At 46.5% G+C, this 13,837-nt stretch overlaps 1 protein-coding gene across 1 annotated transcript in view; it reads left to right on the top strand.

Annotated features, from left to right (window-relative positions):
* The window catches only part of CLPB (ClpB family mitochondrial disaggregase), a 183,775-nt gene that overhangs the window by 126,500 nt on the left and 43,438 nt on the right, over nucleotides 1-13,837 (top strand). The window contains exon 6 of the mRNA XM_066367494.1: nucleotides 10,468-10,565. Within this exon, the coding sequence (XP_066223591.1) occupies nucleotides 10,468-10,565 (98 nt within the window). The remainder of the gene's footprint in view (nucleotides 1-10,467; nucleotides 10,566-13,837) is intronic.

Genomic DNA, 13,837 nt, shown 5'->3' with positions numbered 1-13,837 from the left:
ATCTTCACTTTGTCTCTCGCAAAACCCAGACTTCCCATTTATCACCATTAATTTTCATCTCATTTGTTTCAACTCTTAATGTCAGTCTTCCACCAGGTATATTTGGTACCCTTCCCACCTTAATCTGACGCCTGCAGATCTGATGAACAGACCATCAGTGTGATTGTCTGTGTCAGGGATAAACAAGGTAAACAGGACCAGGCTTATTTGTTGCCCCTAGAGACTTCCTTCCAGGTCACCTCTGATCTGTCAGTCACTGCACCCTGCCATCCTTCACACCTCCTCAGCCCCAGGTCTGATTATTCCACTAGTCACTTATTAACCCTCCGCACTGTCCTGACATCTAGCTCACCTTTCTCCATCGTGTTTTCAGAGTTGTCCTGAGACACCCCATCAAATGTCTGATAAAGTCCAACTTTTCCCTCACTACACCTGATTGAGAAAACAGGTAATCCTGGTAAACAAAGGGAATGAGTTTAGTCTGGCATGACTTGGTTTCTGTGAACCCATCCTGATGCCTACTGATGCTTAGCCATTGTCACCATTTCCTTTTCTAGGCATCACAAAGCCTCTTTGGTAATGCTCTGATTCTGGAGATAAGTCACATACATACAATAAGTATATGATCAGGTAAATGTTTTAGGGGTTCAAAGGAGGAAGTGATCCATACATGTGGGCATGGTCTAGGAAAATTTGAAGGTAGGGGAATTGGAACTGGGCTTTGCAGAATGTGGGGCCTGAGTGGTGGGCAAAGGGGAGTTTGACACCACTGAAGAGAACAGGAACCGTGTAGTGTACCTCAGTCCTTCAGGTCAGCACTGGAACTGAACGCTTGGGGTAGAGCCCAGGACAGTGCACATAGATTGGCAGAGCCCTGGACTGGAAGGCCTGGGTTCTAGTTCATGCTCTCCCACAGTCTCTGTGACCTTAGGCTTTAACCTTCCCTTCCCCAGGCTTCTCCAGTCTCTTCTATCTTAGTGCTTGCTTCTGCTCTTCTCCAGCTAATGCTATGATTTCCCATCTCCTCAACTACAGATGTGTGGCTCCCTTGTGGTGTTGGGGTCATCATCCTTATCTTCTTGGCTCCCTACACCACACTGTATTGTCATTGTTTGTCCCTCTCTGTCTCCCACCAGTCTGGATTCTGCTCAAGGGCAAGAAACAGTCTGATTCAACAGTGTGACCTGCCCCTCGACCAGCCCCAGTGCTTGGGTTTTAATGGAATGACTCGATCCAGCCATGAGGCAGTATCTCTCTGTTCTGTAGACTTTAGAAATCCACCTACCTGAAGGCAATGATCCTATCCTACTATGTACATCGGAGAGTTAGGACTTCTGGATGACCTGGGAAGTCAGTATATGTGAATCATGATTCACTTGGCCCCCAGACAGGGAAGCCCTGATGGGAGGAAAAAGAGTCCCATTTTTGTATCCTTTATACAAGGCTTTCTATTCCAAGCCTACCTCTAGAAATACCCTCGTCTTGGCTTTGGAGTATCTGCATACCCGAGAAGGTAAGATAAAAGATTATTTTTTCTCTTTTTGAGTCATTAAGCCTTTGGAAGTTAGCATTGTGTAGTGAAAAACCAGACCTGGCTTTTTTAAAAAAAACAAGCAACTTTTTTTTAAAGATTTTTATTTATTGATATTAGAGAGAGGAGAGAAGGGGGGGAGGACTGGGAAGTGTCACCTCATAGTTGTTGCTTCTTGTATGTGCCTTGACTGTTCAAGCCCAGGGTTTTGAATCAGCGACCTCAGCATTCCAGGCCAATGCTTTATCAAACACTGTGCTACCACCAGTCAAGCAAACAAGCAACTTTTTATTATGTAAAATTTCAAACATCTACAAAAAATAAAATAATATATCCTTTACGAAGTACTCAATGGTTTGAGCAATGTCCTGACATGGCCAAGGTTGTGGGTTTGATCCCCAGTCAGGGCATGTGCAAGAATCAACCAATGAGTCTGGCCTGTGGTGGTGCAGTGGATAAAGTGTCAACCTAGAATACTGAGGTCCCAGGTTCAAAACTTTGGGCTTGCCCTGTCAAAGCGCATATGACAAGCAGCAAGCAATGAACAACTAAAGTGAAGCAACTATGAGTTGATAGTTTTCACTTCCTCTTCTTCCTCTCTCTGTAAAATCAATAAATCTTAAAAAAAAAAAAATCAACCAGTGAATGCATAGATGGGTGGAACAGTAGGCTGATGTTTCTCCCTCCCCCACTCTCCCCCTTCCCCTCCCCTCTCTCCCCTCTTCCTCTCCTTCCTCTCCTCCTCCCTTCTCTCCCCCTTTCCCCTCTCTTCTCTCTCCCTCTTTCCCTCTCTCCCTCTCTCCCCTTCTCCCTCTCTCCTTCTATCCCCTCTCCCCATCTCCCTCTCCCCTCTCTTTCCTTCTCTTCCCCTCTTTTTCTTTCTCCCTTCCTCTTTCTAAAAAAAACAAATCAATAAAAAAAAATCTTAAAAAGAGAATAGTATAAATAAATCCCTGCTTTAAATCCCTGCTTTACTACTTATTTTCTGTGTGACCATGGGCAAATTATTTCAGGTCTCTGAGCCTCTTTTTTCTCAGAATCTTTGTGTAATGAATAATTCAGACACTGTATAAAAGCCTTATACCCAGCAAATGTTAGCCCATCTCCTTTCACTTTGCTCTTCCCCCAGACTCACTTAAATCATCTGTAAAATGGAAAAAATAATACCTTTCCTGCTTTGTTCACCAATAATTAAGAATTAAACACAGGGAAGCAGTTGGCACAGGGTATAGCACGTGAAGTGCCCAGTTGGTTATGGGGAGGTGTGACTTAGTGCAGGTATACATATACCTGTGTGTGCATATGTTGAGATTATTCAGTGGTATGGTCTATGGGAGAAGTTCAAGATAAGCTGTCAGGACACTGAGCTGTATTCCCAGTTCTGCTGAGCTTCCTGCAGCATGATGGACAGGGTTCTGCTCCCTCACTTTCAGGTTCCAGGAGCACAGAGGAAAATGAGTTCATCTCTGACCTGAGCAGCCTCATACAGACTAACAGGGATGGACTCCCAGGAAAGGGAGGGAGCAGGGAGGACAACAAGAGCCCAAGGACAGATGGAGAATACTGAGAGTTGGAGGGCAAGGGAGGCTTCTCAGAGAAGGGCCCCTGAAGAATTAGGTAATCAGGAAGACAAGAGGTAGGGTTCCAGGCTTGAGGAGTGTCCCAAACAACAGTGTGGGGACAGGGCAGGTGCATGGCTTATCTGATGAGTGGGTCATTGTCTCTCTCTCTCTCTCTGTTTCCTTGATGAGAGCTCACAACCAAAAAGAACACTCACTCCACACACATCTCTCATCATGGGAAAGAGTTCCCTTATATTCAACAAAAACTTCTAATTGGAGATGATAAGTAGACTGTTGAAATAGGGAAAATCAGGATGAAGGTGGTAAAAGAGCTAGCAGTCAGTCCCTGGATGGTTGGCTCAGTGGTAGAGCATCGACCCAGCATGTGCAAGTCTCAGGTTTGATTTCCAGTCAGGGCACACAGGAGAAGTGATCATCTACTTCTCCTCCCCTCCCCCTCCGTTTCCCCATTCTCTTTCTTTCTCTCTCATCTCTTCTCCCAAAGCCATGGCTCAATTGATTCAAGCATGTTAGGCCCCGTGTACTAAGGATGGCTCTGTAGAGCCTCCGCCTCAGGCACTGAAAATAGCTTGGTTGTGAGAATGGGCCCCAGATGGGCAAAGCATTGGCCCCAGACGGGGGTCACCAGGTGGATACCGGTCGGGGCACATGCAAGAGTTTGTCTCTCTATCTCCCCTCCTCTCACTTAAATAGAAAAAAAAAAGGCTAGCAGTCAGAAATGGAGAGTGAATGTAAAAGTTGTTACAAAGAACATTGAACAGCCCATACAAGTCTTATTTCAATCATTTTTGAGCTTTTTGTGTGTGTGTGTGACAGAGACAGAGAGAGGGACAGATAGAGACAGACAGGAAGGGAGAGAGATGAGAAGCATCAATTCTTCGTTGTGGCACTTTAATAGTTCATTGATTGCTTTCTCATATGTGCCTTGACCGGGAGCTACAGCAGACCAAGTGATCCCTTGCTTGAGCCAGCGACCTTGGGCTCAAGCTGGTGAGCCTTGCTCAAACCAGATGAGCCCGCGCTCAAACTGGCAACCTCAGGGTTTTACACCTGGGTCCTCCACGTCCCAGTCTGAGCTCTGTCCACTGTGCCACCGCCTGGTCAGGCTCATTTTTGAGCTTTTTATCCAATCCAGACAAAACCCCTAGAGGTAGGAAGGGCAGCAGTCATTGCCACCATAGACATGAAGCAAGTACCGCAAATGATACAGCCAGGGAGTAGTGACCCCCACCACCGCCGGCTCTCTGCCCAGTGCTCATTTACAGGATTGGGACCCCACTGCATGTAGGGAAGGGTGAGTCTGGAAACTTCAGTGATGAGAGACCTGAATCACTGGGAGGCCAGAATGGCTGATAGAACTGTTGGGTGGGGGTACAGAATGGGTGAGGAACTGACAAAGTTGTAGAGGGTGAGCATGTCAATGTTATTGATAATAATAGCCTAGCATATTTGTATAGGGCAGTTACTATTTGTTTTTTCTTTTTAAAGCCCTTTTATACACATTATCTTCTTTGATGTTCACAGAGGTAGACAGAGGGGCTGGATGGAATAGTGTCAAGGTAGGAGGAAGTAACAAACCTCTCCCCTGCCCCACCCTCAGTGATAAGCTGTTCCTACCAGCCTGAATCCTACCCTCCCACACACCCTAATTTCATCACTTTCCCCAAGATAGGCAAGTGAGCCTCTCAACCACTTCCCACCCACAGAGCATCGATAATGTTAGGGCCTGACCTGACCTGATCTGCCACCCTGGCAGAGAGGTAGCTAGGACCAATAAAGATACTGCGGACTTGACTTGTAGGAAGTAAGGGGGCTTGGTCACACACTTGCTATCTGAAGGCTCTTGCAGAGCAGAAAGAATAGCCATGTTGTGTGGCCTCAGAAGATAACACCTATAAGAAGTCCATTGGTTTGGTAAATGTTATTGAATACCTGTTATGTGCCAGGCCCTGTGCTGGGTGACAAAGATATAGCAGTGGATCAGACATGATCTCTAACTTGTAAGAGCTCTAAGTCTCGGTTGGAGACAGACCTGTAACGCAGCATGATTAGTGCAGTAAGGTAAAAGAAGGGTTCTTGGGAGCACAAAGGATGGTACCAAACCTGGGATGGGAGGGAGACAATGAAGCTTTCCCAGAGAAGAAGCCTGAACTGGGTCTTAAAAGATGAACAGGTATTTACTTGCAGGAAGACCTTGGTGGGAGTGGCATTGGAGAGAGAGGTTGGGAATCATATGAAAAGAATGTGCCCCTACTTTAGTGGGGGAAACCCTGTGAAGGGCCATGAGCTTGAGACTGGATTCTGGGCACGTTCTGGGAAGCCAGAGTGACCACCTGTTTTGGACATAGCAGAGGAGAGTCATTTCTTAGGGAGTTGGGAGAACTCATTATGAAGGTCTTTTTTTCTCTCAGAAAGTCAATGATTGTGTCAAATCCAAGGCAGGTGCTAGGCCAAAGAGGAGCAGTGGCCTTTCTGGGCCCTGGTGGGCCAGGCCTTCTTTCTCGCCAGCACCATCTTCACTTCCTTACCCTATCCTGGGTGACAAGACCCAAGCCAGCCACCCTAGCAACCAGGACCAGCCCGTGACCACCCACCCCCACCCTACCCTCCTGGCCCAAGCCCTATTGACAGATCCCCCAGAATCTGAAGGAATTCAAGACAAATGGTTAAGAGGATGGAGTTAATAAAATTTGAAAAATTGAGGCCTGTCACTCCACTAAACTTTTTTCAATACCACTGACAGAAACATATTTCCCCAATGAGTGACCTTCCACAGCTGTAGCAGGCAGGCACAGCCGCAGCAGTGCTGCCAGGAAACCAGTCTGCTATTTATCAAATAGTATAAGCTGGGACATACTAATCTGGAGCAGGGAGAGGAGGGGAAGGGGTCCTGCACTATAATGCCTGGGGTGCTCCAGGTGTTGGCCCTAGCCCCAGACAGCCAGTGGGAGGTGACAAATGGCCTGCGATTAACACTCCCCACCTCCGTACAGCCCTCTCTCTTGCTCCCAGAGGCCTGACCCTCTAGACCAGCTGCTTGGCCTGGAGGGGCCCTGGGTGGGAGGCAAGGGGAGGTCAGGCCAGGGCATGGGCTATCCTGATGCCCCCAGAGAGGTCAGGCTGGTGAGGCCCAATGTGTTTATTTATTGGAGTGTAATAGTTTGTGGCTGTTGGTCGTGAAGGTGAAATCGATCCGTTGTAGAAGTCAGGTTCTATCAATTATTACAGCAATTAGTCAAGTCAGAGCATCAGAGCAAGGGTGTGGGGGTGGGGGGCTAATATTAGAGGACATTAGCCATGGTGCCCCTGCCTCAGCCTTTCTAAGGTGGGAGTTGATGCACTACCCTGAGGCTCCAGAACCTTGGGGAACTCTACTGGCTTCGTCCCGCAGAGGTGGCTGAGGTGGGGCCTGAAGAGAGCCTTCTGAGATGGAGACAAGTCCAGCGCTACTTTAAAAGGCATCCTTGTGCTGGCTGGTCTAGCTACAGAGATGTCCTACCTGTCCCCATCCCATTCTTTATGAGAAGTGACATGACTCCTACTAGAAATTACTCAGTGGCCAATGTTTATGGCACACATTATTCATTCTGTAAGCAAATATAGATCACTGACAGCACTTGTTTGAAGCAGTTAATCTCACCCTCCATGCTCCCACTGTCTTCCTCTCTCACCTGGTCTTTCTCTTCCCTCTCCCCTTCTCTTTCCCATCTTTTTCTTTCTTCCTTATCCATTTCTCTTCTTCTCTGTATTCCTCTTTTCTTTCCCTTCTAGAGGTCTCTCCCTGATCACCTCTTCACTTCAGCCCATATCTAGTTAGTGACAGAGCTGCCCTTGAGGCTGCCAAAGACACCCTCCTTACTAGGAAAGGTATACTTGATCCTGTAAGCAATGAAAAGCCACTGAAGGATTTTTCAGCCGGGCTGTGTCATGGCTACCCTGATGGGACTGTGGAGAATTGGAGTGAAGGAAATCTGGGGTAGGTTTGACTCCTGGTCCAAGGAAATAACCAGTTTTGAACTTTCAGCTACTTTACTTAGTTCACTGCACCCAGTTTCTATGTCTCTAGAATGGGAATTTCAATTTCTAGCCTTCAGGTTGGTTGTTAGAATTAATTGATATAATCTTAATATACAGAGCACAGTGCCTAGCATAGAGTAAGTGCTTAGTAAATAAGCACTGGCTGTCATCACCACTTCTAGATATATATCCAAAAGACATGGAAACATGCATCCACATAAAGACTTGTACACAGATGTTCATAGCAGCTTTCCTTAATAGCTAGAAGGGGGAAACAACCCACATGCCCATCAGCTGATGAATGAATGAACAAAATTTGGTATATCCACACAATGGAATATTATTCTGCCATAAAAAGTAATGATATACATACTACATTCATGGATGCTACAACATGGATAAACCTTGAAAACATTATGCTAACTGAAAGAAGCCGGACACAAATGGCCACATATTGTATGATTCCATTAATATGAAATGTCAAATATAGGCAAATCTATAGAGATGAAAGCAGACCATGGCTGCTGGGGTTAGGGGTAGTGGCAGGGGGTAGTCTCTGATAACAGTTATGGGGTTTCTTTTTTTTTTTAGTTCAGACGGGGACAAACAGACAGGAAGGGAGAGAGATGAGAAGCATCAATTCTTTATTGTGGCACCTTAGTCTCCTTAGTAATTCATTGATTGCTTTCTTATATGTGCCTTGACCCGGAGGCTCCAGCAAAGCAAGCGACCCCTTGCTCAAGCCAGAGACCTTGGACTCAAGCCAGGGACCTTGGGCTTCAAGCCAGTGACCTTTAGGCTCAAGCCAATGACCCCACACTCAAGCTGGATGAGCCCGCGCTTAAGCCAGCAACCATACGGTTTTGAACCTGGGTCCTCAGCATCCCAGGCTGGCTCTATCTACTGTTCCACCGCCTGGTCAGGCATGGGGTTTCTTTTTGAGATAATGAAAATGAATTAGATAGTGATAATGGCCCTATGACATTGCTAATATATTTAAAACCATTGAATTGTGTACTTTAAAAGGTATGTGGGCCCTGGCCGGTTGGCTCAGTGGTAAAGTGTTGGCTTGGCATGCAGGAGTCCCGGGTTTGATTCCCAGCCAGGGCACACAGGAGAAGTGCCCATCTGCTTCTCCACCCCTCCCCCTCTCCTTCCTCTCTGTCTCTCTCTTCCCCTCCCGCAGCCAAGACTCCATTGGAGCAAAGTTGGCCCAGGTGCTGAGGATGGCTCCATGGCCTCTGCCTCAGGCGCTAGAATGGCTCTGGTTGCAACAGAGCAACGCCCCAGATGGGCAGAGCATCGCCCCCTGGTGGGCATGCCGGGTGGATCCTGGTCGGTCGGGCGCATGTGGGAGTCTGTCTGCCTCCCCGTTTCCAACTTCAGAAAAATACAAATAAAAAAGTATGTGAATTAACATAAATTTATATACATTAATATTTTATAGCAAATTCCTATTAGAAAATAGGATTGTGTATAAAAGCATGATTTTTATTATTAATAATAAGTTTCCTTGGCCTGGATCCTACTTCCTTCTCTCTGCCTCTCTCCCCTCCTCCTCCCACACCTCTCCCTCTAGAGCCCAGGCAGACAGCCACATGTAAATGCTTGCTATTGCTGATAAGCCTACAGGCCTTTAAGAAGCAGAGAGCTTCTATAGGAATGGTTTTCTATTATGATATAAATGTTTCCACAGTCTGGGATTGAGAAATGCTGACTTTTATTGCCCATCAACAAACAATGCTGGACCCACTGACACAGCCTTGCATATGAATTTGGTGTCCCCAGCTAGCCAGTTACATCGTTATGGCAGAGACTGAGTCTTAACCCTTCTTTATTTCTAGACAACACTTCCCTAGCAAGAAAGATCAAGGAATGTTCCATTTAACACATAGTTCTTGAATATCAAGAACTGTGTTCAAGGCATAGCTTTCTCATGTTTCTCTCTTCCTGCCTTGAGAGGGTGCCTTTGGAGCAGGGCCAGGTCTGATTTTGCTGTGTCTCAAACCCCACTCATTTAAGGTTTGCCAAATTGACTAAAATGGACATGTTTTTAAGAGGACGGTGAGGCCTGACTGGGTAGTGGCGCAGTGGATAGAGCATTGGACTGGGATGCAGAGGACCCAGGTTCGAGACCCCAAGGTCGCCAGCTTGAGCGCAGGCTCATCTGGCTTACGCAAAGCTCACCAACTTGAACACAAGGTCACTGGCTCGAGCAAGGGGTCACTCAGTCTGCTGTAGCCCCCTGGTCAAAGCACATATGAGAAAGCAATCAACAAACAACTAAGGTTCCTCAAAGAAGAATTGATGCTTCTCATCTCTCTCCCTTCCTGTCTGTCCCTCTCTCTGACTCACTTTGTCTCTGTCACAAAATAAATAAATGGAAAAAAATTAAAAAAAAAAAAGAGGACAGTGAGGTGCTCAGACCTGGGCTTTGGAAAAGAGACTCTGACAGTATGGGGGTCAGAGTAGCCTTTCCTCCATCACTGCCATGCCTTTGCACACAGTAAACACTTCATACGGGCTCGTCAGCTGCTGGCACTTAAAAGGGAGAAGGTAGATACATGGCCCCATAAAAAAAGGCCCCTCCTTTTTGTCATACATAAAGTTTTTTGTCATCAAATCACAGGAACTAATGACGGGAGGAAAGCCTGCCCACATGCACACACTCCACAGTAAGTAGTAAGAGCCTGGAACAACGACTGGCACAGCTAGGTGGGGGGGGGGGGGGGGGTGACCACGCCCTTCCAGAGGACCAGCTGACTCTCACAGGCAGGAAATGTCAGAAAGAAGCATTGAGAGAGCGTGGGTCAGAGAGCAAAACAAAAGGGGTCTTTTTATTGTTATTTGGGACATTCTGTGCTTTAGATGGAACCCTTTTATATGATTTTTATGAATGAATATTCATCTGTATGCACATGAATTGGATAACAGAAGTATTTTAATAACATGCATTGGTGTTGGGGTATAGTAATTTATGTGTTTGGTACATTTGTTAACATATTCAGCTTGTGTATTTGTGTAGAGTACACCTGTGTGTGTGTAACACATCTATGTGTGTGGTCGTGTGTGTAGTACATTTCTGCACATGTGTGCATGCATGTTTGGTAGCCCCAGTACGCTAACTTCTGTCAGAGAGGACTAAGAACTCTCCTCTCAGAATAGCTTGACATATTTTTCCCACCATTCTACAGTCTCTTAGGTTTTAGTTGCTCTACATTTCTTGGGCATTCCTAACACTAAAATCAGGGTCCATGCCACCTCTGAGGGAAGGCTGAGGTCCCACTGATTGCTCACAGAGCATCTGACAACCTCTCTTTCTCTTCCTCCTGCCAGGAGCCAACCCCCTACAGAGGAATGAAATGGGGCACACACCCATGGATTATGCCCGAGAAGGGGAAGTGATGAAGCTTCTAAGGACTTCTGAGGCCAAGGTAAAGCTCAGAAAGGAGAAGGCCTGTGGGCATCCTATGAGGCTTTTAATATTTCACTCATTAAATTATGTCAGGCTTCACACTTCCCCTTAGGTGATTATTGTCTGTTTAAAACAAATCCAACCCCAAGTCTCATCAAGAATAGGAAACTGTTCCTGTCGTGACCAGGAAGAAGCCTGGGCCACTTTTTGCTTCTGAGGATTAACCTTCAAATTTAATTTTTAAGGTGATGGGTTGTCTAGCTCCTCTTCATAGAGGGGGGCTAGTGAGACAAAATTTTTAGCCCAGGTACTATTTTCCCCAGGCCTCATGGATTCTGTAGCCTCATCAGCCAATCCTTTCCTATCACCACTGCTTTAGAACCATTCCCCTGTCCACATGCACTCCAGAGAACCTGGTATATGGTCTGAGCCCCCCAGAACTCTTCATCTTAATTTGATATTCTCACTCAAACTTCTGAACAGAGCTGCCTCCTGCTCCTCCCAGCCACCGAACTGTAACGCGGCTACTTGGCAGAATCCAAGAACTCCAATCCCTAATCTCAGGGCTGGCAGGGACCACAGAAATCAGCAAGTCCAATGATGGGAAGTCATACCAAAGCCAAACTAAATAAATCAGGAAAATAGAGCTGTTCTGGTTGAAGGAGCAGTGGACCTATTCCTTCCCTGGCCTGTCTCTTTTCTACTGAGTAGCCGCCTTGGAGACTCTGCTGTGGAGCAAACATTTTAAGTCTCTGAAATCAAATGACTCATTCTACCTCTAGGGAAACTGAAGCCCAGGGGTATGATATGGCTTGCCTTGGATCCTAGAGTAAGTTAACATCTAAACGGAAACTAATAGACTAGAACAAAGTAAGTTTAGTGGCAGGATGACCTGGAAGACCTGGTTTCTTACGCTTTTTCCAGCATCATGGAGTCTCTTGTTGACAAATTGGCTGAAGTGCCATGAGATGATTCAGTGTAGCAGGTCCCACCTAGTGGCAAATATTCTCTGTGTTTTGAGTAAGAGCACTAGGTCACTGGACTGAGACAGACAGAATGTGTGTTGTGATCCTAGCTCGAGTACTTCCTTACTTGGTGACCTTGGGCTTGCACATTCTCTCACTAAAGCTCAGTTTACTTCTGTGAAATGAAAACATTGGAGTAAATAGTTTCTAAGGTTTCATTCAATATACAATTGTCTGTGTCTCAGACAAGATAAACATATTATGCTGTTGCAACAACCCCAAATTTCAGTTGTCTAAAACAACCAACATTTATTTTTGCCTCATGCTGCATGTTCATTGTGGGTCATGGGGGTGGGGGGCCCTGCTCATTAACAGGTACTCAGGGACTCAAGGGCAGAGCAGCCACTCTATAGAATGTTGCTGGTTGTTGCCAGAGGGAAAGAATTTTCTGGAAGATCTTGCATCTACAGTAATGCTTAGCCTGGAAGTAGGACCCTCTACTTCCACTCACAACCCACTGGATATACTAACCCATGTTCCTGCCCAATCACAGGGAAACCAAGAGTGAACCTACCTGTGACTAGAAGGGGGAGAACTGGAAATATTTGGTAACTAGCATTAACCACAGTTTGTCTCTTTGGGATCCTTAGTAACCATCTTGCGATGTTTCCTCCAGAGAAGGGGAGCAGTTAGGAAGATGGACTGGCTTTCACAGCACATTCCAAGGGGCACTTGGGATCAGCAAAGAGCAAAAATTCCCCAAAGCAAACGTTTCCCTTCTTTCTTTCAGATCTCCCACCCCTGGGAGCAGCCCTGAGAGTCACGTCAGCTTTCCCATGTGCCTTGAGGAAATCCCTAAGCATGTTTCACATAGCCTTGGGGACTGCATCCCAGTCATCATTTCCCCTTGCAGGCCTAATTATTGTCCCCTGAGAGCAAGCACTGCACTTGGCCAAGAGTACAAATGGTTTGTCAGGTGACGTGACATAGGGCAGGCTCTGGTCTAGTCCTGTAAAGCAAGAGAACAGGCCTCTTAGTGGCAGCATAGGTGGAGGGGTTAGTGCTGCTGAGGGACCCTTAACAAATTGGCTGCTCAAGAACTGGCTTGATGTTAGCCACAAGGCTTGTGTCTTGAGTTAAGAAATAGCAGTTACATTCCTCTGCTAATCAGACCCTCTGGAACACGGAGGCCAATGCAGACATTATCTTCTGAGTAGACTGAGCTCTTAGAATCTGTGCTGAGGAGGACAGTAAGGGGACGAGAGGAACTGAGCCCTGAGAAAAGACTGAAGGCAATAAGTTCATCTGGCCCAGAGAGGAGAGACAGCACGTAAGCACAGGAATGGCTATGAGTGGGAGGGGAGGAGATTCATTCAGTTGCAAAGTTAGGACAGAGCCAAGCTTATTGGGTGGCGGCTATGAGGAGGAGCTCCCTCACAGAGCTGTCATTGTACAGTGCAAGGGGCTGCCCGGAGAGGCTGGACAATCCCTTAGAGCCAGCTCTCAACTGGAAGACTGTTTCTCTTCATCCTTCTCTGTACTTGATCCCTTTATCCACTCTAGACTTCCTATATCTGCAATGTCCAACTGTCTGCTCAGCATCTATCTCTACCCGGTTGCTGTGCCATCCATCAGGTGCTAACCAGCTGAACTACCCCTCCACTCTCCCTGGGTATCAGCAGTATTGGTTTCTCTCAGTTGCTTAGCATCTATGGTCCCCCATTCTTTGTGCTCTGTTTTTTTTCTCCAAGCTGCAAAAACTACCTCTTCAAATTTGTGAGGCAGTTTCTGGGGAAGAGCACTGCTTTAGACCTGGGTTCTGTCTTCCTGTGCCGGAAAGTGAGCAGCAGCTGCTCCTGTGTTAAGGCCCTGTGTTTATAACGTAGTGACTCAGTCCTGGAGGGTGCCAAGGCTTCAGCCCGAGACTTCATCTCCGGGCTCTTTGTCTACGTGTGGCGGGTTAACACCACTATGGTTTTATCTTACTCCTATCTGTCCAGCATCCTCTGCCGCCCAGCTCAGCCTCTTCCACCTTCACCTCCCGCTCTATATTCAAATATGTGCTCATAACAGTAAATTTGTAATTATAAAAGTCATCTGTCCCATCATAGGAAATTAGGAAAGTAAAATAAGAGAATTAAATAATTTAGTGCATATTTATAAATGACATCTTTGTGCCAGGTCTGGGCTATGTGGGAAGAAGACAGATGGTGAAACACTGAAGGAGCTCACAGTCTGACAAGGAGACAGGCGAGTGAACCGTGACACCACTGAGTCATCGTCCCAGGAAAGCTCTGGGACTGTGAAAACACAGAGGTGGCTTCTG

This window comes from Saccopteryx leptura, chromosome 1 (genome assembly GCF_036850995.1).
Source record: "Saccopteryx leptura isolate mSacLep1 chromosome 1, mSacLep1_pri_phased_curated, whole genome shotgun sequence".
NCBI classification, from domain to species: domain Eukaryota; kingdom Metazoa; phylum Chordata; class Mammalia; order Chiroptera; family Emballonuridae; genus Saccopteryx; species Saccopteryx leptura.
This window is presented reverse-complemented; position numbering and strand designations above follow the sequence as displayed.